Genomic DNA, 17933 nt, shown 5'->3' with positions numbered 1-17933 from the left:
ATCCTTTAACATAAATGTCAAATGTCACAGACTGACACGTAGCGCTTGGACAATTTCTACGTTTGAGGTATGTTCCGTTCCACGTATTTATCAGTAATTTTTTTATTTATTTTGTCATCAGATAATTTGTATACAATTGTTTTAACCTCTTCTGGAAATATAAAGTTTATAAAGTACGTCTTATTTATTTTAACTAGACGTTTTCTTAAAGTAACAACTGGTATAAAAAGAGTAACATAACTATTTGCCTTCAAGTAATTGTATTAGGATCAAAACGAAACGTTTCGTAATGCAAACGTAAAAATATACTTTTTGTTATGAATTGAATTTACATTTTCGTAATCGTCGTAATCGAAATGTTTTTTAAAACCCGTGCGTAATTATGGCCTCCTCTAAAGATAAAAAATCAGAACTATCTCCGGCCACATCAACGGCATCAGTGAAGGAACCATCATTCGAGAGATCTCCATCAGTAACATCTACAAAAGAAGACAAATGGCCGGACTTACTCTTATCCAGACCCGAAAGATCTTACTTTTTCAATTCAAAATGTAAGTACTCCACTTAATTTAAATAAGTAATTACCTAAGACGTGTACATGGACGACATAGAGAATCTACAATTTACACAATTACTTTGTATTATCAGTGATAAGTGTGTGACCAATATGTTAGTTGTATTTCATAAACAATTATTTCAGTATTTATACGACATAGGTACCTACTGTAATTATTGTATATACCTAACTAAAAATAAGGCCTTGAGTGAATAGCCACTATGTTAAAAGCACCTGTGCAATATGATATCAAACCAAACATCCCTTAAATATTAAAAACTTTCAACATGTATTTCTTTATTGCAAAATTTGCAAATGGTAGAAGAGCCAACTCCAAATTTCCAAACCGATTTGGTACCATGACGAAATGCACAATGGTTTCCCATAAAAGTGATGTTAAGTCCAAATTTGACAGTCTGGCACGACAAAACTTGCCGAAAGTACAAAAAAGAAGACCACTTTCGATGTGAAAAAAAGGGGCTTATTTAACCCATCTGATACCAAAATAATAGTTATGGCAGCTGTTAAGATTGTTGTTAGAGTTTTTATTTTAAAAAAGGTCGAAAGGGAATTTTGGTGCAGTAGCACCGCCAGCAGTCAGTATTTTTTGCCATAACTGCTTGGAAGGCGCTTTCAAAGGTGACCTTCAGGACCGCGAAATTAACCCGTCTAAAACCACCATGGAACCAATTCCAGCCAGTAGGTACCTATAAATAAACTCAATTATATTTAAGTCATTCCAATACCTATAATATGTGGGAAAGTACAAACGACAGGGTCAAATGGAGGAAACTAGTGGAGGCCTTTGTTCAGCAGAAGGACACTAAATTAGACTGAAAAAAAAAGTTTCCTTAGTTGTGTAATTTTCGACATGAGAAAATTTCTCACATGCTTGTGAAATTTTCAAGAAATATCTGAGAAATTTTCCAACTTGTTAGAAACTTTCCGCAACTTGCACCTGTATGTTTGAGTAAATTGGATATGATTGAATTCCTTCATAATGACCTGAGTTGGTATCTCCATGACCACTAGAGTTCTTCTGCAAGGTAACTTTTTACACCTCTCCATAAGTGAAAATAATACAGATAGAAGATAAAATATTTGGATATTACTTGCAGCAACCCGCTACTTAATTTACTTGGAACTTGGCACTCCTTTACACATAGTAGTATATGTATACATATGTATTACTCGGATTACTCCCCTTATAAGCTATTTGTGTACCAAATTTCCATCCAAATCTTCTTGAGTCTATGATAATTGATAATATTTTGCTAGGAAGGCTATAAAATCTTTTGTAGCAAGGCAGGAGGATAGTGTCATCCATAATCCTGATTCTGGTCATATTACAAAATGAATGATTTTTTAGTAAAGTATAAGATTGCATAAACTTACAATACTCAAAATCTAGAAAATATCAAAAATTGCTCCAACATATCTGCTTTTAATTTGCTGAAATGAAGTATATTTTCGGATTCCGCCATAAACCACTGAAATTACCGGTCAAATCAATTCATATGGCTGCCAAAATGCCAAGTGCTTAGACCACTGAAACAATTTAGCTGAAATTGTTGCACCTATGGAGATAGTTTGAGTCCAGTGGAAGGACGAAGTTGCAGGCAGTTACAATTTAGGTTACAGGTAACAGTTACAAATCCCTGCACATTTATATACATTATCGTCTAAAATTTGCTCAAAGTATTCAATGAAAATCTGAGATAATTAGTATGTACTTCTTATTAAAATTCAAATTGTTATTTATAGCTACATCTATCCCATTATAAGAGAACTATATTGTGCTTACGTGAAAAACCACTGGACAATTCATGTAACGTATTTCTCAACTCTCCTCAAAGATGGCAGCACTAGTTGCAAGTATTGATTTTTTGCCTCCTATGTTGGAGGTAGTCATGCTGTGAAAAATCAATATTGTTTGTTCCCAATTCGGTGGAAAAGTTATTCTGCATCGTGAAAAGTAAGACGCAAATTGCAGATTTAGCAAAAAACGTGGTTCTGGATTACCTTTATTTACACTAACTTGTGGAGATTGAGAGCTTTAACATAGTGAAATGTATTCAACGGAGTGATTCGAGATTCACCTTCGCGTGTTCGTTGTTTCGCTTGAAAGTTTATTTGCCACTTTATTATGCGTTCGTTGACCGCGGTCCACGGGCACCCCCTGCCTGAGCTAGGCGTTCCCTCCAACATCAACCAGGGCGACGGGAACGGAGACGACATGGCCGGCGCACAGGACACCATCTACCTCTGCAACTTCCGCGTCTCGGTCGACGGAGAGTGGCTCTGTCTAAAGGAATTGCAAGACATGGAAATGCAGGATTCTTACATAAAGCCTGCCGAGCCGGGCGTTATCACCTCGCCCGACGATCCTATGCATTCTTTAATGGGTAACAAACGTGACGCATTTAGTTTACGTCAGGTTACGTTCGTGTTGTCCAATTTTTACATACTATGTTTTCGTTTTAGCACGTGACCCCGTAGTCATAGAGCGCAGCAACCTGGTGAATATATCCAAGTTGATCGTTAAGGAGCTAATCGAGCAATCCCTCCGATATGGACGGATGTTGGACAGCGACCATCTGCCGCTGCACCACTTCTTCATCGTCCTCGAACATGTCATGCGCCACGGACTTAAACCGAAAAAGGTATTTTATTCAAAAGTAACTACTAACTGTGATAGTTAAGAATCAAATGGGTTGTTTTTAATTTAAACAGCATTTGCAGGGTCTTCTTGGTCCTAAAAAGGAGCTATGGGATATTCTTCAGATGGTTGAAAAATACTCGCCAGAAGCAGCCGATATTACCGCCAGTGTCCGAGATCTTCCAACCGTCAAGTACGTTACACGCCTTATACACTACTTACACACAGTTAACACTGACTTCTGAACGAATAACAAACACAGTCTGCTTACCATTATTTTCATTTGTATACAAATATCCGAAGAACGTAATTCTAAATATTATTATACTTTCATTCGAGTGTTATGTGTCATCACACGATGATCGCCGTTTATCGCTTGCGTCCATATAAAGCATTCATCTCATTTTGACACCCTCTCTTCATCAAAGCATTTTTATAAATAGCATTTTCTTGACAGACTGATTTGTCCGTCAAGTTTGTTATTTAAACCTACGTATTTGATCGATCGGTCGACGGACGAAGGAGTAGAGGGCGTGCACCCAGTAGATGGTCAGATGTGGTACAAAATATTACCCAGACTTCGCTCCAGGCAACAATGCAGACGGCCGAAGATCGAGAGGCCTGGAGAGCAGTGGTAGGAAGAATAACCCATAGGAGTCACGTCCCTCAGACATGAGGTCACGACCACGAAGAAGATTTGATCGATTTTACCAGCAAATGTGTTATTTATTCTTAGAACCGCAATGGGGCGTGCGCGCGCCTGGCTCCGACTCGCGCTGATGCAGAAGCGCCTCGCGGACTACATGCGACTGCTGCTGGAGCATCGAGAGGACACGCTCGAGGAGTACTTCGAGCCGCATGCCCTTATGCTGAACGACGAGGCAGTGATCATCACGGGGCTGCTCGTCGGCCTCAACGTCGTCGACTGCAACCTGTGTGTCAAGGTACTAACGCAATTACGATTACGGTTTGCTCAACGCTGATTGACTAAATTAATATTACTGGAATACTTCGAGCCGCATGCCCATATGCTGAACGACGAGGCAGTGATCATCACGGGGCTGCTCGTCGGCCTCAACGTCGTCGACTGCAACCTGTGTGTCAAGGTACTAACGCAATTACGTTTACGGTTTGCTCAACGCTGATTGACTAAATTAATATTACTGGAATACTTCGAGCCGCGTGCCCATATGCTGAACGACGAGGCAGCGATCATCACGGGGCTGCTCGTCGGCCTCAACGTCGTCGACTGCAACCTGTGTGTCAAGGTACTAACGCAATTACCTACGTTTACGGTTTGCTCAGGTTGACTAAATTAATATTACTGGAATACTTCGAGCCGCATACTCCCATGTTGAACGACGAGGCCGTTATCATGACCAGCCGGCTCATCAGGCTCAACGTCGTCAACTGCAATATGTGTGTCAAGGTACTAAAGCAATAAAGTTTACGGCACTCACGGCTGGTTGACTAAATAATGTTTCTGGTACATTTCGACGACACGATCGAGGAATCCTTCTAGGCACATGCCCTAATGCTCGACGAAGAATCATCACTGATCTGCTCGTCGGCTTCAACGCCTTCGACTGCAGTCTATGTGCCAAGGTACAGTCGCCATCAGATATATTGGAGCGGCCACGGTGCTCACAAATATCACACACGCCTCTATTGTCAAGCCGTTAGAGTGCGTGTTCAGATATTGTGAACACCTTGGCCGCTCCGATATATCTGATGGCGACTGTACTAAAGCAATCAGGTGTATAGTGTACTCGCGGCTTTTCAACTAAACCGAAATGGCTCTTAAGTAGTTAAAGAATCGTACCTTGTTCTAGGAAGAAGATTTGGATAGCCAGCAAGGCGTGATTGATTTCTCGCTGTACCTCCGAGGCAGTAACTCCTCCACCGACCTGACCACCACCACCAACAACGCCAACACGGAGCCGAAGCAGCGGCACATCAACACCATGTTAGATCAAAAGAACTACATCGAGGAACTCAATCGGCATCTCAAGTGAGTTACTCGTATTTTCATCATATGTTACACTACTTAAGCAAGTGGTTTACAACGCCCGTATCTATGCATTTACAGCATTGATGAATTGTTGCGTAGCTAAATCGGTGGATATATGAGGTTGATTTGACTCGCCTGTATCAGCGGTTTGGAATACAAAAAACACCGTTACATGGTCATTGAAACTTGATTAATTCCTTGATTAATGGTTTTGTTTTATACTTATGCAGAATTGTGGCGTAAACTGTAACCTCAAAATATTTTTTTAACTTAGTCAATTAGTTACCGTTTTTTGTAAGTACATATACTTCCTTACTTCCTGTAAGTAACGAAGGAAGTATCCGTCAAATGCATGTTTTATTGGTCATCATGTCACCAAAAATTTAAATAGCCCATAAACTCATTACATTGTTTACTGTAGGCAAATAACAGTATACTTTTGTGCATTTTAGCGCAACGGTAGCTAATCTCCAAGCCAAAGTTGAAAGTCTGACTACAACGAACGCCTTAATGAAGGAGGACTTAGCTATCGCCAAAAACACAATGATCACTTTGGTCGAGGAGAATAATCAACTAAAACATGCATTGGGTAAGTCCGTTAATAAATTGCCTATAGGTACCAGTACCAGTGCTGTTGTGTCTCATGCCGATAACTATGCAAATTAGAACTGTCCTTCAAATACTGCAGTCGTACGCACTTTGAAGTCGTATTAAAACGTAGTGTGCATGCGAATAATGCGCATATGTAGGTACGAGTATAAAGTAGACATTTTATTCGTATTGCTGTGACAAAATCCGCTGACAGAATCACGATTCACGACACATGTACGGTCAAGGAAATTATACTTATGCCACTTTCAGCCGTGTCAATCGTCAGAATGATAATATTGTGCAATTTTAATGTATTAATCGTCATTGTGCCAAGGTACTGACAGCAAAAATATATGTACTTACTTGTGTAATGCAGAGGTGCTAATCCTAAGCTAATAGTTTTGCTGAGTGTAGGTACAAATAGGCCCATTTTTTTATTACTTTCTTTATCTTAAATATCTACTCAAGTAACTCCGAATCCAAGTTTATAAGTCTATTATACTTAGTTGACTTTTGTATTTTATGTCAATAAGGCGTCACTTTTCATCACCACGTAATATAAATTAAATATAGTCGTCAGTTCACTAACGTCGAAATTCATATTTAAAATGAAGGAAACGGGGTTTCCCAGTCTACTTTTTAATTGAGGCGATTGGTAAGAACTTATTAAGATCAGCTGCGAACTGGTTGAAGCCTTGGCTGCATGAAACTTATTCTTTTATGTTAAATAAGCGAAAATGTAATAAAAAGTAGATATTAGTCCTAATATTAGTCCTAAAATCACTTCTACTAGAAAATCACCTCGCAACTTATTTACCAACCGCCTGATATATGTGGTAGACTTTTATATCTACTTCTCAATCATATTCGTTAGCCACACATGAATGATTGCTGCTAATGTTGGTATGTCTTATACACTTGTCTGCGTCTTATGTCTTCCAAATACTGTCTGTAGTGACAATTCAATTGCATGAGTGTAGTGTGTATTAGCGATAGTTCAATTATTCCTCGAAATCGAGTGACTATCGGGCGCGAACTCATCAAACTAATGAGCCCGCGCATATCAAAATCGCGATGCGAATAACAATACACGGATAGAGGACAGTAGATAAGACACCTTGCAGTCTAACACTTCCCATGACTCACTCTGTTTAGTCGGCATTAGTATGCTGGAGTTGTCGCACGTATTTTGATGTCCGTCAATTCTGCGCTCGGCCCGTTATGCTCTATCGCTTTCGTTAAATGGGCAATACCACGGCAAAAAATCAAACGCGTCCGACCTTTTGGACGAGGTCTTGTGAGTTACCTAATAATAGATTAGTGTTATAATGTGCCCGGTTGTAGACTTTTTGTGACTTATTGGAAGTGTGTTTATTTACGTGCCGCGCTATAACACGTGTTTCTTTTTGTCCAGGTCAAGACATCACTAAAGATAGTAGGATGAAAGTAACTGAGCTGCAGTCGGATGAAGAGGTAAGAATAGCGATATATTGCGAAATATGGAGGTATTAATGCTTAAATGCAACTTAAACCAATGTAAACAAGTTGTTAGGTGATGTCATTACAACATTCATTCACGTCTTTCGTAATTATTGTTATTGTTTATCGTATACGAGGGTTGCACTGAAAATGTCGGGAATAGAGAAATCTGTCGCATCTAGACAGTCAATCTTTATTTTAATGCATACTTAAACTCAAACTGACCACGCATATAAATTTTCTTTTGAAAGTAATCATTCTGTAATGCACACGGCTCATAATCCCAAAGTCCTTTTTGTATGGCGATTTTGGGGCCTTAGTGGTTTTGTATGAAATTCGTGGAGTAGCCAACGGAATTGAAGTTTTTTTTAAATGTATATATATATAAAAGATTTTTTTACTGTTGTCATATGAATATTTAGGAATGTCGAAATCTGCCGATATGCAACTTTTTTGGCAGTCTTTTTAATTAACAGCACAAATGCGATTTTAATTTTTGACGTCGCTTTGGAATGACATGCTTCTTTAAGATCACCCATGGGATAAAATGAAAGTGACTTTCATATTTATTTTTAACTGCAAACGAGCGTACGATGAACTCTAGTTCATAAAAAAATAACAGAAGCCCATTGTAACTTTTATTTATTCGCTGAGGGTATATTGAAAACCGTTTAAAAATATGATCCGAAAAATCACTTGGCCAAAAATTCAAATAATGTTCGACATACAATTTTCAAATTGCCAGTAATTCTTAAATACAAATGACAACCAAATGGAATATACCTTAAAAGTTTTATAAAGAGTTACATTTTTATAAATTATATGCCTCTTTCTATTATGTTATTTCTAAGTGTCCCATTCCCGAATATTTCAGTGCGACCCTCGTACAATACGTATTCATATAAACATGAACTACTGTATAAACATAAACTATAATTTTTTTCAAAAACCTTTAACTACAAAATAAATACAAAAATAAAGTAGTGTTATCAACATTGAGCGTAAAATATAAATAATGAATCATATTGTTTTTTTTTTTAGGAAAAACGCAGCGTCAAGAGTGTCACGTCTGATAAGACTAAGAACGAGAAAGATAGCGAATTAGGTCGAGTACTGGACGAAGAAAGAAAGAAAAATGTAGAGCTACAAAGAGAACTGGATTTACAGGTATATATGATCTTACTAATAATAAATATTTTTTTAAATAAAAATCAAAATAGGCCAATCACTTAACACAACTGTTTTATTTTACAGATTTCATTAAAAGCTGAGATGGAGGTAGCTATGAAGTTATTGGAAAAAGACATACATGATAAACAAGACACAATAATATCTCTACGACGACAGCTTGATGATATCAAATTAATTAACTTGGAAATGTACAAAAAATTACAGGTAAGCTACCTTGATTCGCTTTAATTTATAAATTCGGATGCATGTGCTTAATTAGGTTCATTACTTAGTGTAACAAACTACATAACGCCATGACTTAACATAACCCAATCATTATGATTAATATAATTTGGTAATTAAGTAACAACCTTTAGAGAGGCCATTCACGGAAGAAATCACATTAACATTGACCTCTAAATTGGAGTCTGTTAGCTCTCTCCTCATTATGTTCGGAGTGTCGAGTGTTGCCCAGAGTTCGCACGGTTCTAACAATGAATGGTAGATAAGAGCGGCGCTCACGAAGGCCGCTCATTGAGCGTGGGTGCAGAGATGCATGTCTCCCGCCCATGCGTTCTCTTTACCTTATTGACTAATACTTACTCAATTAGATTAAACGTTTGATATCATCTTCGTTTGACTAATTTAAAGACTTATCTGTTTACTTCATTTTGTAACTAGGTACTTTATATATATTTATAAATGTATATATTTGACGTATTTATTAGATTTTTTTTTATTGTTTATATACTTATGTAGAACTTATATCGTTTATCTTATATACTTACCCTATACTAATAAAATGGTGTATTTATCTATGCCGCGCTTGTCGTATGGAAGGAGTGCGAGATGGAATTGACGCAGAAGGGCGAAATCGTGGCCAGGCTGCAAGACAAGGCCGAACAAATCGGCAAAATACTCAGCAACATTGAGAAATATAACCACTTCCTAGGACCCGACCACGACCTGGTCAAAGCGCTCAGATCTCCCACTACTAACGAGAATAATCTAGGCGAAAAGTTAGAGAAACTCAAAACTGATAACTTAGGTCAAAAGAGCTCGAAGGCGAAGGACGAAGGCCCACCGAATAAAAAATTAAATCTCCAGGAAATACCACCGTTCAGACGAACCGCAAGCAAAGATAAGCCTGTTGCCCAAATAAGAGAATAACTCCAATAAACTATTCGTCTCTTAAATGTTATTGTACAAATTATCGTTCTGGTTATGCTCAGCTCGTCGTACATTGTTACTGATACATTGAGGTGGTATTTCCTAATTAAATCGCCACAGAAATGTACTAACAATATTTCTTATAACGATATTTATATATATAATTACTAACAGTTATAAAGTATGTTCAACGTTTAGAGAGCGTACCTACTCGCATCTTAAAACAATCATGATATGTCATGCTTAGACTGTATATTTCCGCTTGTTACTAACAATTTTGGACGCACTATGAACTTAATGTTATAATAATGCAGCTATATTTTATTGGCCTTGTTTTAGGAATGTGAAAGTTCCTTGAAACATAAAACTGAGCTAATAGCCAAATTGGAAGCAAAGACTGAATCAATGGGCAGCACGATACATCAGCTTGATGAGAAGTAGGTTCCAAACTTTTTACTATGACAGCATCAGGCTGCGGGAGGCCCCAGTCTGCGGCGGACTAGAGACCCCACAACACCGCAAGGTCACAGACAAGTGCTATAACAAATACGAGATGACCTGCAGGCATTGCCGTGGAGATGCTTTCAATGTTTCTCGTCCGTGGCCGGCCGGCCTTCCGTCAATGAGAGTGCCTAGACTTTACGCTATCCATTGTCCTATTCATGTATGTAATGCTTGACATATCAATATTGGAAGCACTTAGGTGTGCCGCAATGCACAGCTTGCGTGATATTGACTAGCGTCGTAGGTAGCTGTTTCTACCCGCTCGGTATTGGCAAACCCCCACAATTTGTGTACAATGTTTTGATAGTATATTTTTGGACTATGTAACTGGATTGGACTGTAAGGGTTTTTACACGGAGGCTATGCTAATATTGCTTAAGCTTCACGTTGCTGTGATTATACAATCTTCTGATTGTTATATTTCATTGAGACATGTTACGTTAAAGTTAGGCCAAGATAAGTCTGCAACGATTTTGATATCACACGCAGTGCAAGTGTTATTTATACGTCATAATTTCCTAGAAGTTTGACTTTTAAAATAGCAGTTGTACTGCGTGTGTTATCAAAATCGTAGCAGACTTGTTTTGGTCTGACTCTATTTGTATTAAGTTTGATTAATTTATATAATTATATGATCTGTTTAGCGGAATCTACTAATTCGTTGAAATATAATTGATTACTCTATTGAGCTATAAGATGTATTATTATTTTATTTTATACTAAATTAACAAAAATGTTTGATAATTGTTAGACGTACAATAAAATAATAGTGGCATTATTAAACATGATGTAGAAACTAAAATTATTTTGTAAAATTAACTATATACATAGTTGTATTTACAGTATTATTATTGTACCTTGCTACATCGACGAGCTATTAATTGTAGGGATGGTTTGATCTCATTCGGTTGAATTATAAAAACTCAATTATACTTAGCACTTACTAATTATATGTAATGTGATCAAAATGCTTGATATTCTTAAGCAAATGTGAAGGGATCCAGTGATAGAAGTTGAGATTCCTATTCATAGTTTTGTAATTCCGAGATACTAGCTATGTAAAATTATATTTATAATAAAGCATATTCAGTCGCATACCGTATTTTATTGAATACCACAATACTTGCTTGTTTTTTTATGTTAATTGTGTAGGTTTGCCACTACCTTCTTTGTGTTTGCATGCGTTTGTGAGTGACGGTCCCTACACTTCGGGCTAAGAATTAGAATTGCAAATTAACTTTCTAACAATATTTTGAAGTAAGTATTATTTATAGAAAAAGTGTTGTTTATGTTGCATTTTTGGATTATCTATAGATACTGACATCATGTATAGTTTCAACACATCGACAACCAACATGCATTATAATGATTATTAATAATAATCATACGCAAGCGTGTTTATTTTATACGACTATAAAATAGAATATACTTACTTACTCCTCTGGCGCAGCGACCCAAAGTGTGTCTTGGCCTCCAAGACGACTGCTCGCCACTGATCCCGGTCCGTATAAAATATAATATAATATAAATGTAACCAGAAATTGATTTTGATCAAACTTTTCATATCCTCATAGACGTTTTTATTAATAAAACTTATAGCTAGCAATCGACCTACTAAAAAGAAATGAGTATATTTCAAAGGTAAGGTAATTACAATGAACAGACAGAATCTGCTAGGTCACTTACCTACAGCTAGATTACCTAAATATGAATATGTTCAGCAGATCTGGTACTAAATGTGTTAAAATAAATGGTCGTATGAAATATACACAAGGTTTTATCACAAAATCATGAACACAGTAAACATCTCAATGGCAAATATATCTTCAGTTACTCATGCAATCATATGAGTTGTAAATGTAATTCTTGCCTACAAGGACAAATAGAAAGTGTTTCCATCGTTACCGCACCGGTCGAAAACCGTCATAACGCAGAGGTATTTGGCTACCCACCCAGTTCCAAGGAATACGAAGTACAGATGACAAAGATATGTTTACATTTATTGCCTTTGTATCAAAATCATTGTAAGTGCACTTGCAGTTTACTTTAACTTTCCGCAAATTCTTATGGCTCTGGAGATCATAACAGACCAATTCTATTTAAGTATACCGCTCCTTGCTTTATGAACCAAACTCTTCAATCCTTCACGAAATTAAAATAACAAAGCCTGCTAGCGAGCTTCCTTAAATTATTGCTGGCTTGCTCTTATCATTTAATGAGTCGCAGTGCCAGCAAAAATTACGGTAGGGCAAAGGCGGGAACAGTGGCTCACTCAACCTAATTTCAACACGCGTGTAATTAAATACAGCAGACACATTCAGTAATCGAACAAATTCAAATGGACTAGCAATTTCGAGCGTTATTTGACCGACTGAGCCACTGTCCCCTCCTTGACCCTATATGCGGGCATCGCAAAAAAGCGGGGAAATGAATATTAGACACTGAGCTCTGTTTAATAGTGATTCTATCGCGAACCACATTGTTCTTTCGTCTATTGCTCGAATGCAAGAGAGATAACGAAATTTTGATTTTCGCCGTAGACTTCAGGGCCCTGAATATAATAAAATACACGTGCAGGTTAAAGGAAGACAAGGCTGCTAGGAAAAGTTTGGAAGAAAGCGCGCGGTCGCTGGGGCAGAAGGCTGCGGCCGCGGAGACGAGGGCAGTGACCGCCGAGGGCGATCTGAGGATAGAACGCGAGTGGAGGACTTCGCTGCAGGTATACATTTGACTTAACGAATGCGCGCTGTTAGAGAAGTATTTTTGCCGATACTGGATGTTGGTTCTGAAACCTATTCTGTAGTTGAACATAATGCTGAGGTGCCCTCTGTGCCATGGGTTTTATGCGTTTAACTTAACCTCTTGATGGCAAGCAAAATAAATAAATTGAAATTGTTATTCAGTTTTAATAAGTACAATATGGAATTAGTCATTAAATGAAGTTTTTTTTTGTATTGCAGGAATCGATGATACGCGACCGAGACAAAATATCAATGTTGACACAAGAAGTAGAATCTCTCAAATCTATTGGACAGGTGAGCTTGTAATAGTTGTTATCAGCTGTACAGTTTGTAGCAGAAGTCGCTAAGCGGGCGAGGTGTTCACAACTACCCTGACACGCTCTTATACTCTTAACAATAAACTCGCGTCAAGATCATTTTAAATACCTCGCCCGCTTAGCAACTTCTGCTGCTGACTGTACCAAAGTTATGGACTTAAAAGGTGACAGTCCATTTCCAACGATAGCTGCGTTACTGTTCATTTTACTATGGAAATTGACAATGACAGGGACGCGTTCAGTACCGGTAGTGCAGCTGCGGTTAGAAATGGAATGTCACCAAAATTCTCGCCACTGGCCTAATGCCATATTTTTCAAAAATACTACTTATTTCCTTACAGAAATATCTATCCTTACAAGAAGAACAACACCTACTCAAGACCCAATACAGCGAGGCTCAGAAGACTCTAGAAGAAGTCGGTGCGACGTTAAGCGAGAACAAGCTACAGCTAGCGGAATTGTTAGAGAAGGAAGCCCTGACGGCGTCCGCCGACGACACGCCGAACTGGACCAGCGACAAGGACGCCACGGTCTGCACGGCCTGTGCCAAAGAGTTCACGATAGCGAGGCGGAAAGTAAGCATATTCTTATACGTGGGCCATACTGAAAGTTTCTGGATTCTGGTATGAGATGACTTATTATTTCTAAGTGGCCAGTCCAGGAATTTTCAGTATGACCTAAGTATTCAATAAGGTACTTACATTTATCGATGCAGGAGCGCTGGTGGCCTAGCGGTAAAACCGCGCGACTTTCATCTGGAAGTCGCGGGTTCAAACCCCGGCTCGTAGGTAACAGTGATTTTTTTGGAACTTATGTACGAAATATCAATTGGTATTTACCAGTCGTTTTTCAGTGAAGGAAAACATCATGAGGATACCGGACTAATCCCATTAAGGTCTAGTTTACCCTCTGGGTTGGAAGGTCAGACGGCAGTCGCTCCCATGCGCCGTAGCAAAGGCGATAACGCGAGGAAGAAGAAGCTTTATCGACGCAGAATCGACTTGAAACAATATTATGATTCCATTACAGCTTTTCGAATATTTTCGGTTACGAGTACATTCGTTGGCTTACAGACTTTTTTCCCGAATTGAGTACTTTGAGTACGTTCGTTTATCATCTTCGACATAAATTTAGCACTAAATTTTTGTTACTGACTGAAGCCGAATCACCTTGGCGGTGAAAGAGCAAAACCAGTTAGAGTATTTTTTGCTCGGTTTGCCTTGACAGCTTTATTTACCGGCATAATGGGATTCTGCTTCGATAGGTAGTGTCTCCAATCCAATTGTCATTACGCCCTTGTTATTTTCGGAATCTTTGTTTGTTTTTTGTTGAGTCTAAGAACCGCTAAAACTAATGATCTACTATTATTCTTTGTTTCCAGCACCACTGCAGACGCTGCGGCCACATATTCTGCAGCGCGTGCAGCGACAAGTCCGTGGCGTTGGCCGGCAACACCAAGCCGGTGCGCGTGTGCGACGCTTGCTACGCCGAGGTCAGACTAACGTAGCCGTAGCTTATCTAGGTTACTATTCAATTATACACCCACATACAGCTTGGCAAAGAGTAGAAATTAAAAAGTGGCAACACTGTAGTGTCGTCCCTTTCAAACCAATTTAATATAAGAAAGCGGGTTTGGCTTTTTTGCCAAGCTGTACGCCCAAGTCAACGTAGCGTGGCTTACCCAGGTTACTATTCAATTCATACGGCCACATTACGCTGAAGTCAGCTTAACGTAGTCCTTAGGCCTAGGTTACTATTCAATTCATACGACTGACCAAATAACCGTTGGACTATTATGGTAGAACGCAATTGTTAAGAAGTAATTAGTTGTTACACGTTTTTGAGCGTCTGAATCGACGAGTTTTAATTAAAGTCCGTTAAGGTAGCCGGCAACGTCAGTCCGTAAGGGTCAGGTTGACGTAGTCCTTAGGTATGGTCAATTTTCAAGCCGTGTTTTGTTTCACGTCCGTCACTCTTGAGTGACAAATCGACTGAAAGGTTGAATTCTTGGAAGAACACTTAACTGGCAGCGAAGCGTATCGTGTGCAAGAACACATTATGGTTTATTATTGAGTGTTTATATTTATAATGTTCGAGTTATTTGGTCAGTGAATAAAACAAGCCCATACTAAAGTGTTCATTGCGATACCAACGAGTAAAATATAGCTAGATTAAACATAACTGTTCTAGTACTGAAGTCAAATACTGCCCAGCAAAGCCAATTAGCGGTATCTCAAATCAAAATTGAATGCAAACATATATCGTCAGACTACGCTAAGTATCACGCCAAGTGCTATGTCAGATATGGAGCTTAGCTTATGCATTATTACTAGAGATGCACCGGATATCCGGTTACTATCCGGTATCCGGCCTATCCGGCCATTATTTTACTATCCGGCCGGATACAGGATAGTGTCCTACTATCCGGCCGGATACCGGATAGTAACATTGCTTGATTTCGGAGTACACAAATTGGATTTAAGAAACAGACACGGTCATAATAGTACTTGTTTATTATTTTAAAACATTTTAATCATTTCACTGACTTGCACGCGCACTCATTTCACACCTAGAAATGAGTCCGCGCGAACGTTTACTAGGAAACAGGTTAAACCTGCAGAATGCGCACCTGAAAAACCGAAATGTAGGTATAGTTCCGCCGGCCGAATATCCGGCGGCCGGATACCGGATATTCGGCCAGTGTCCAGGCCGGATATCCGGTATCCGGCCAAACAACTATCCGTTGCATCTCTAATTATTACTGGCAAGGTTGTGCATTGAAATGTTAGCGTGGTCAGACTCTACCTTAAGTTCTTTATCTTAAAATTCAATTTTCAAATAAATTTTGTTTTTGAGATGCTGTTATTGGGGCATATTATATAATGAGGGCATAATACGTATTGATAAGAAAATATTATATACCTAGTCTAGCCATAAATTCTGGTACAAAAATGATTGTCCATGTTGACTATGACTATGAATTATAAATTATACTTAAGCTTCTAAAATATGTACCCTCCTTGGTCCCCTTACATATGGGGCATTTCACGCCAAGCGGGCAGCGAAAAAAGTGTCAGGTCATAGAATTTGCTGAAATTTGGAATAATTATACTACTCGATATTCTAAAAATACGCTTTCTTTTATTTTTTTTTTATTTGGCACCGTTTCCGGTTTGGAAGCATTTAAAAAATGGACGAAAATTGAGGAGAGCATTTTACAAAAGCTGATGCAGCTATTATTTAATAAACTGAAAAATAAGTTTAATATTGGTTTGTATACAATTTTAATTGCTTTATCTTGCAGTTATAAGTGTTATAACAAATTTGATATTTTTTAATTTTTTCATACAAAAAACCGGAAATGAAAATTTCAAGTCAAATTTATATAAAGTTCGGTATTTTTGAAAAATTTTATTTTTGCCTCAAAATGTAGCTTATAGTCCATTAAAAATACATGGAAAGTTTGAGAGTGGGATCTGCATTAGTTTCGGAGATACATGAACTAAAGTGCAAACGTGCCGGTCTGAGCGTCGTACTGGCGATTCCTTAGTTACCCAGTCAAATAAAGGTTTTGTCCCTGGAATGACAAATAATAAGCTGGAAACTCGTATAACTACACCTTCGTTTCGGCGGTCTTTAAATTACGATAAAAGTCATAGAAAACCACGTGTTCGCGCCGGAGTTTATTCAAGGTCACAAAAATTGCTTTATCACGAATATCAAAGTTTCTATAGCTCCAATGATGTTTACATATAAATGAAGATTGTAGAGCATACAATTTGAGACAAATCATGTTCAGGGCATTTTTTCCGATCCTCAACCGTTTTGTAGGAATTGTCGAATAATTTGGATATAGACGGCGCAAAACGCGTAGCGGTCAGCCATACGCTCCGTAATGCAAGTTCACCGTGAATTCCGGTTAATAATAACTTCTATGAAGTTATTTATTTCATAAGATGCTATTTACGGATCATACGCTGATTTTAGAACAAAAGTTGCCTCTTCTGTGGACAATAGTTAACAGCTTTTGTGCATTTATGCAATCATTTTATGAAATAAGCTAATATGTAAAAGAAGTACCCCTTCATTAGGATTAATTAGAAAATTAGGGTTTGTTGCCTCTAGTGTCCGCAGAAAAGAGGTAAAGTTGAAGTACAAATACATTTCCACAATATTTTATTTAACTGGCGATGGAAATATGTATCTTTTCGATCTGTCTTCAACATTTGCAAACGTTGTTTGTCCCTGTGTATTTTAAATAGACAGAGTGATTCAAGAGGACGGTTTATGTATAATTTTATTAACCCGTGCGAAGCTGGTCGTTTTTAATGTATAAATAAGAGTATATAATGACATCAGCCCATCATCATGGCCATAAAATATATTCGCAGAATTGAGCAGATAACTGAAAAAAAGTACAGTCCGCGATAAAAGCTTCATCAAAATCAAATCAAATCACACAAGCTGTTAACTATTGTCCACAGGAGAGACAACTTTTGTTCTAAAATCAGCGTATGATCCGTAAATAGCATCTTATGAAATAAATAACTTCATAGAAGTTATTATTAACCGGAATTCACGGTGAACTTGCATTACGGAGCGTATGGCTGACCGCTACGCGTTTTGCGCCGTCTATATCCAAATTATTCGACAATTCCTACAAAACGGTTGAGGATCGGAAAAAATGCCCTGAACATGATTTGTCTCAAATTGTATGCTCTACAATCTTCATTTA

General features: G+C 38.1%; 1 protein-coding gene across 5 annotated transcripts; it reads left to right on the top strand.

Annotated features, from left to right (window-relative positions):
- Window positions 1-299: 299 nt before the first annotated feature.
- LOC134675139 (RUN and FYVE domain-containing protein 2) lies at window positions 300-16248 on the top strand. 5 transcript variants are annotated; one of them, XM_063533304.1, is made up of 15 exons: window positions 2422-2961; window positions 3041-3219; window positions 3290-3408; window positions 3952-4159; window positions 5048-5226; window positions 5679-5815; window positions 7232-7290; window positions 8338-8463; window positions 8551-8691; window positions 9976-10073; window positions 12718-12859; window positions 13101-13175; window positions 13540-13773; window positions 14580-14720; window positions 14942-16248. In XM_063533304.1, exons 1-14 carry the CDS (start codon window positions 2703-2705, stop codon window positions 14703-14705), a joined length of 2082 nt encoding a protein of 693 aa, XP_063389374.1. In that variant the 5' UTR covers window positions 2422-2702; the 3' UTR covers window positions 14706-14720; window positions 14942-16248. The 5 variants fall into 5 exon arrangements, with proteins under 5 accessions (XP_063389392.1, XP_063389374.1, XP_063389383.1 ...); XM_063533322.1 differs by lacking the exons at window positions 2422-2961; window positions 14942-16248 and adding an exon at window positions 300-551; XM_063533313.1 differs by lacking the exon at window positions 14942-16248 and having other exon boundaries at window positions 2424-2961; window positions 3299-3408.
- Window positions 16249-17933: the final 1685 nt, after the last annotated feature.

This window comes from Cydia fagiglandana, chromosome 2, assembly GCF_963556715.1.
Source record: "Cydia fagiglandana chromosome 2, ilCydFagi1.1, whole genome shotgun sequence".
NCBI classification, from domain to species: Eukaryota; Metazoa; Arthropoda; class Insecta; order Lepidoptera; family Tortricidae; genus Cydia; species Cydia fagiglandana.
Note: the sequence above shows the minus strand (reverse complement) of the source record. Positions and strands in the feature narration are given on the sequence as shown.

What these genes read in the sequence shown, in the direction of transcription:
- LOC134675139 (XM_063533304.1), top strand. Translation starts at nt 2,703, where the DNA reads ATGCGTTCGTTGACCGCGGTCCACGGGCACCCCCTGCCTGAGCTAGGC. An exon ending in ACTGCAACCTGTGTGTCAAG is followed by an intron (nt 4,160 to 5,047) that starts GTACTAACGCAA and finishes ACCTTGTTCTAG; the next exon opens with GAAGAAGATTTGGATAGCCA. An exon ending in TCAACTAAAACATGCATTGG is followed by an intron (nt 5,816 to 7,231) that starts GTAAGTCCGTTA and finishes CTTTTTGTCCAG; the next exon opens with GTCAAGACATCACTAAAGAT.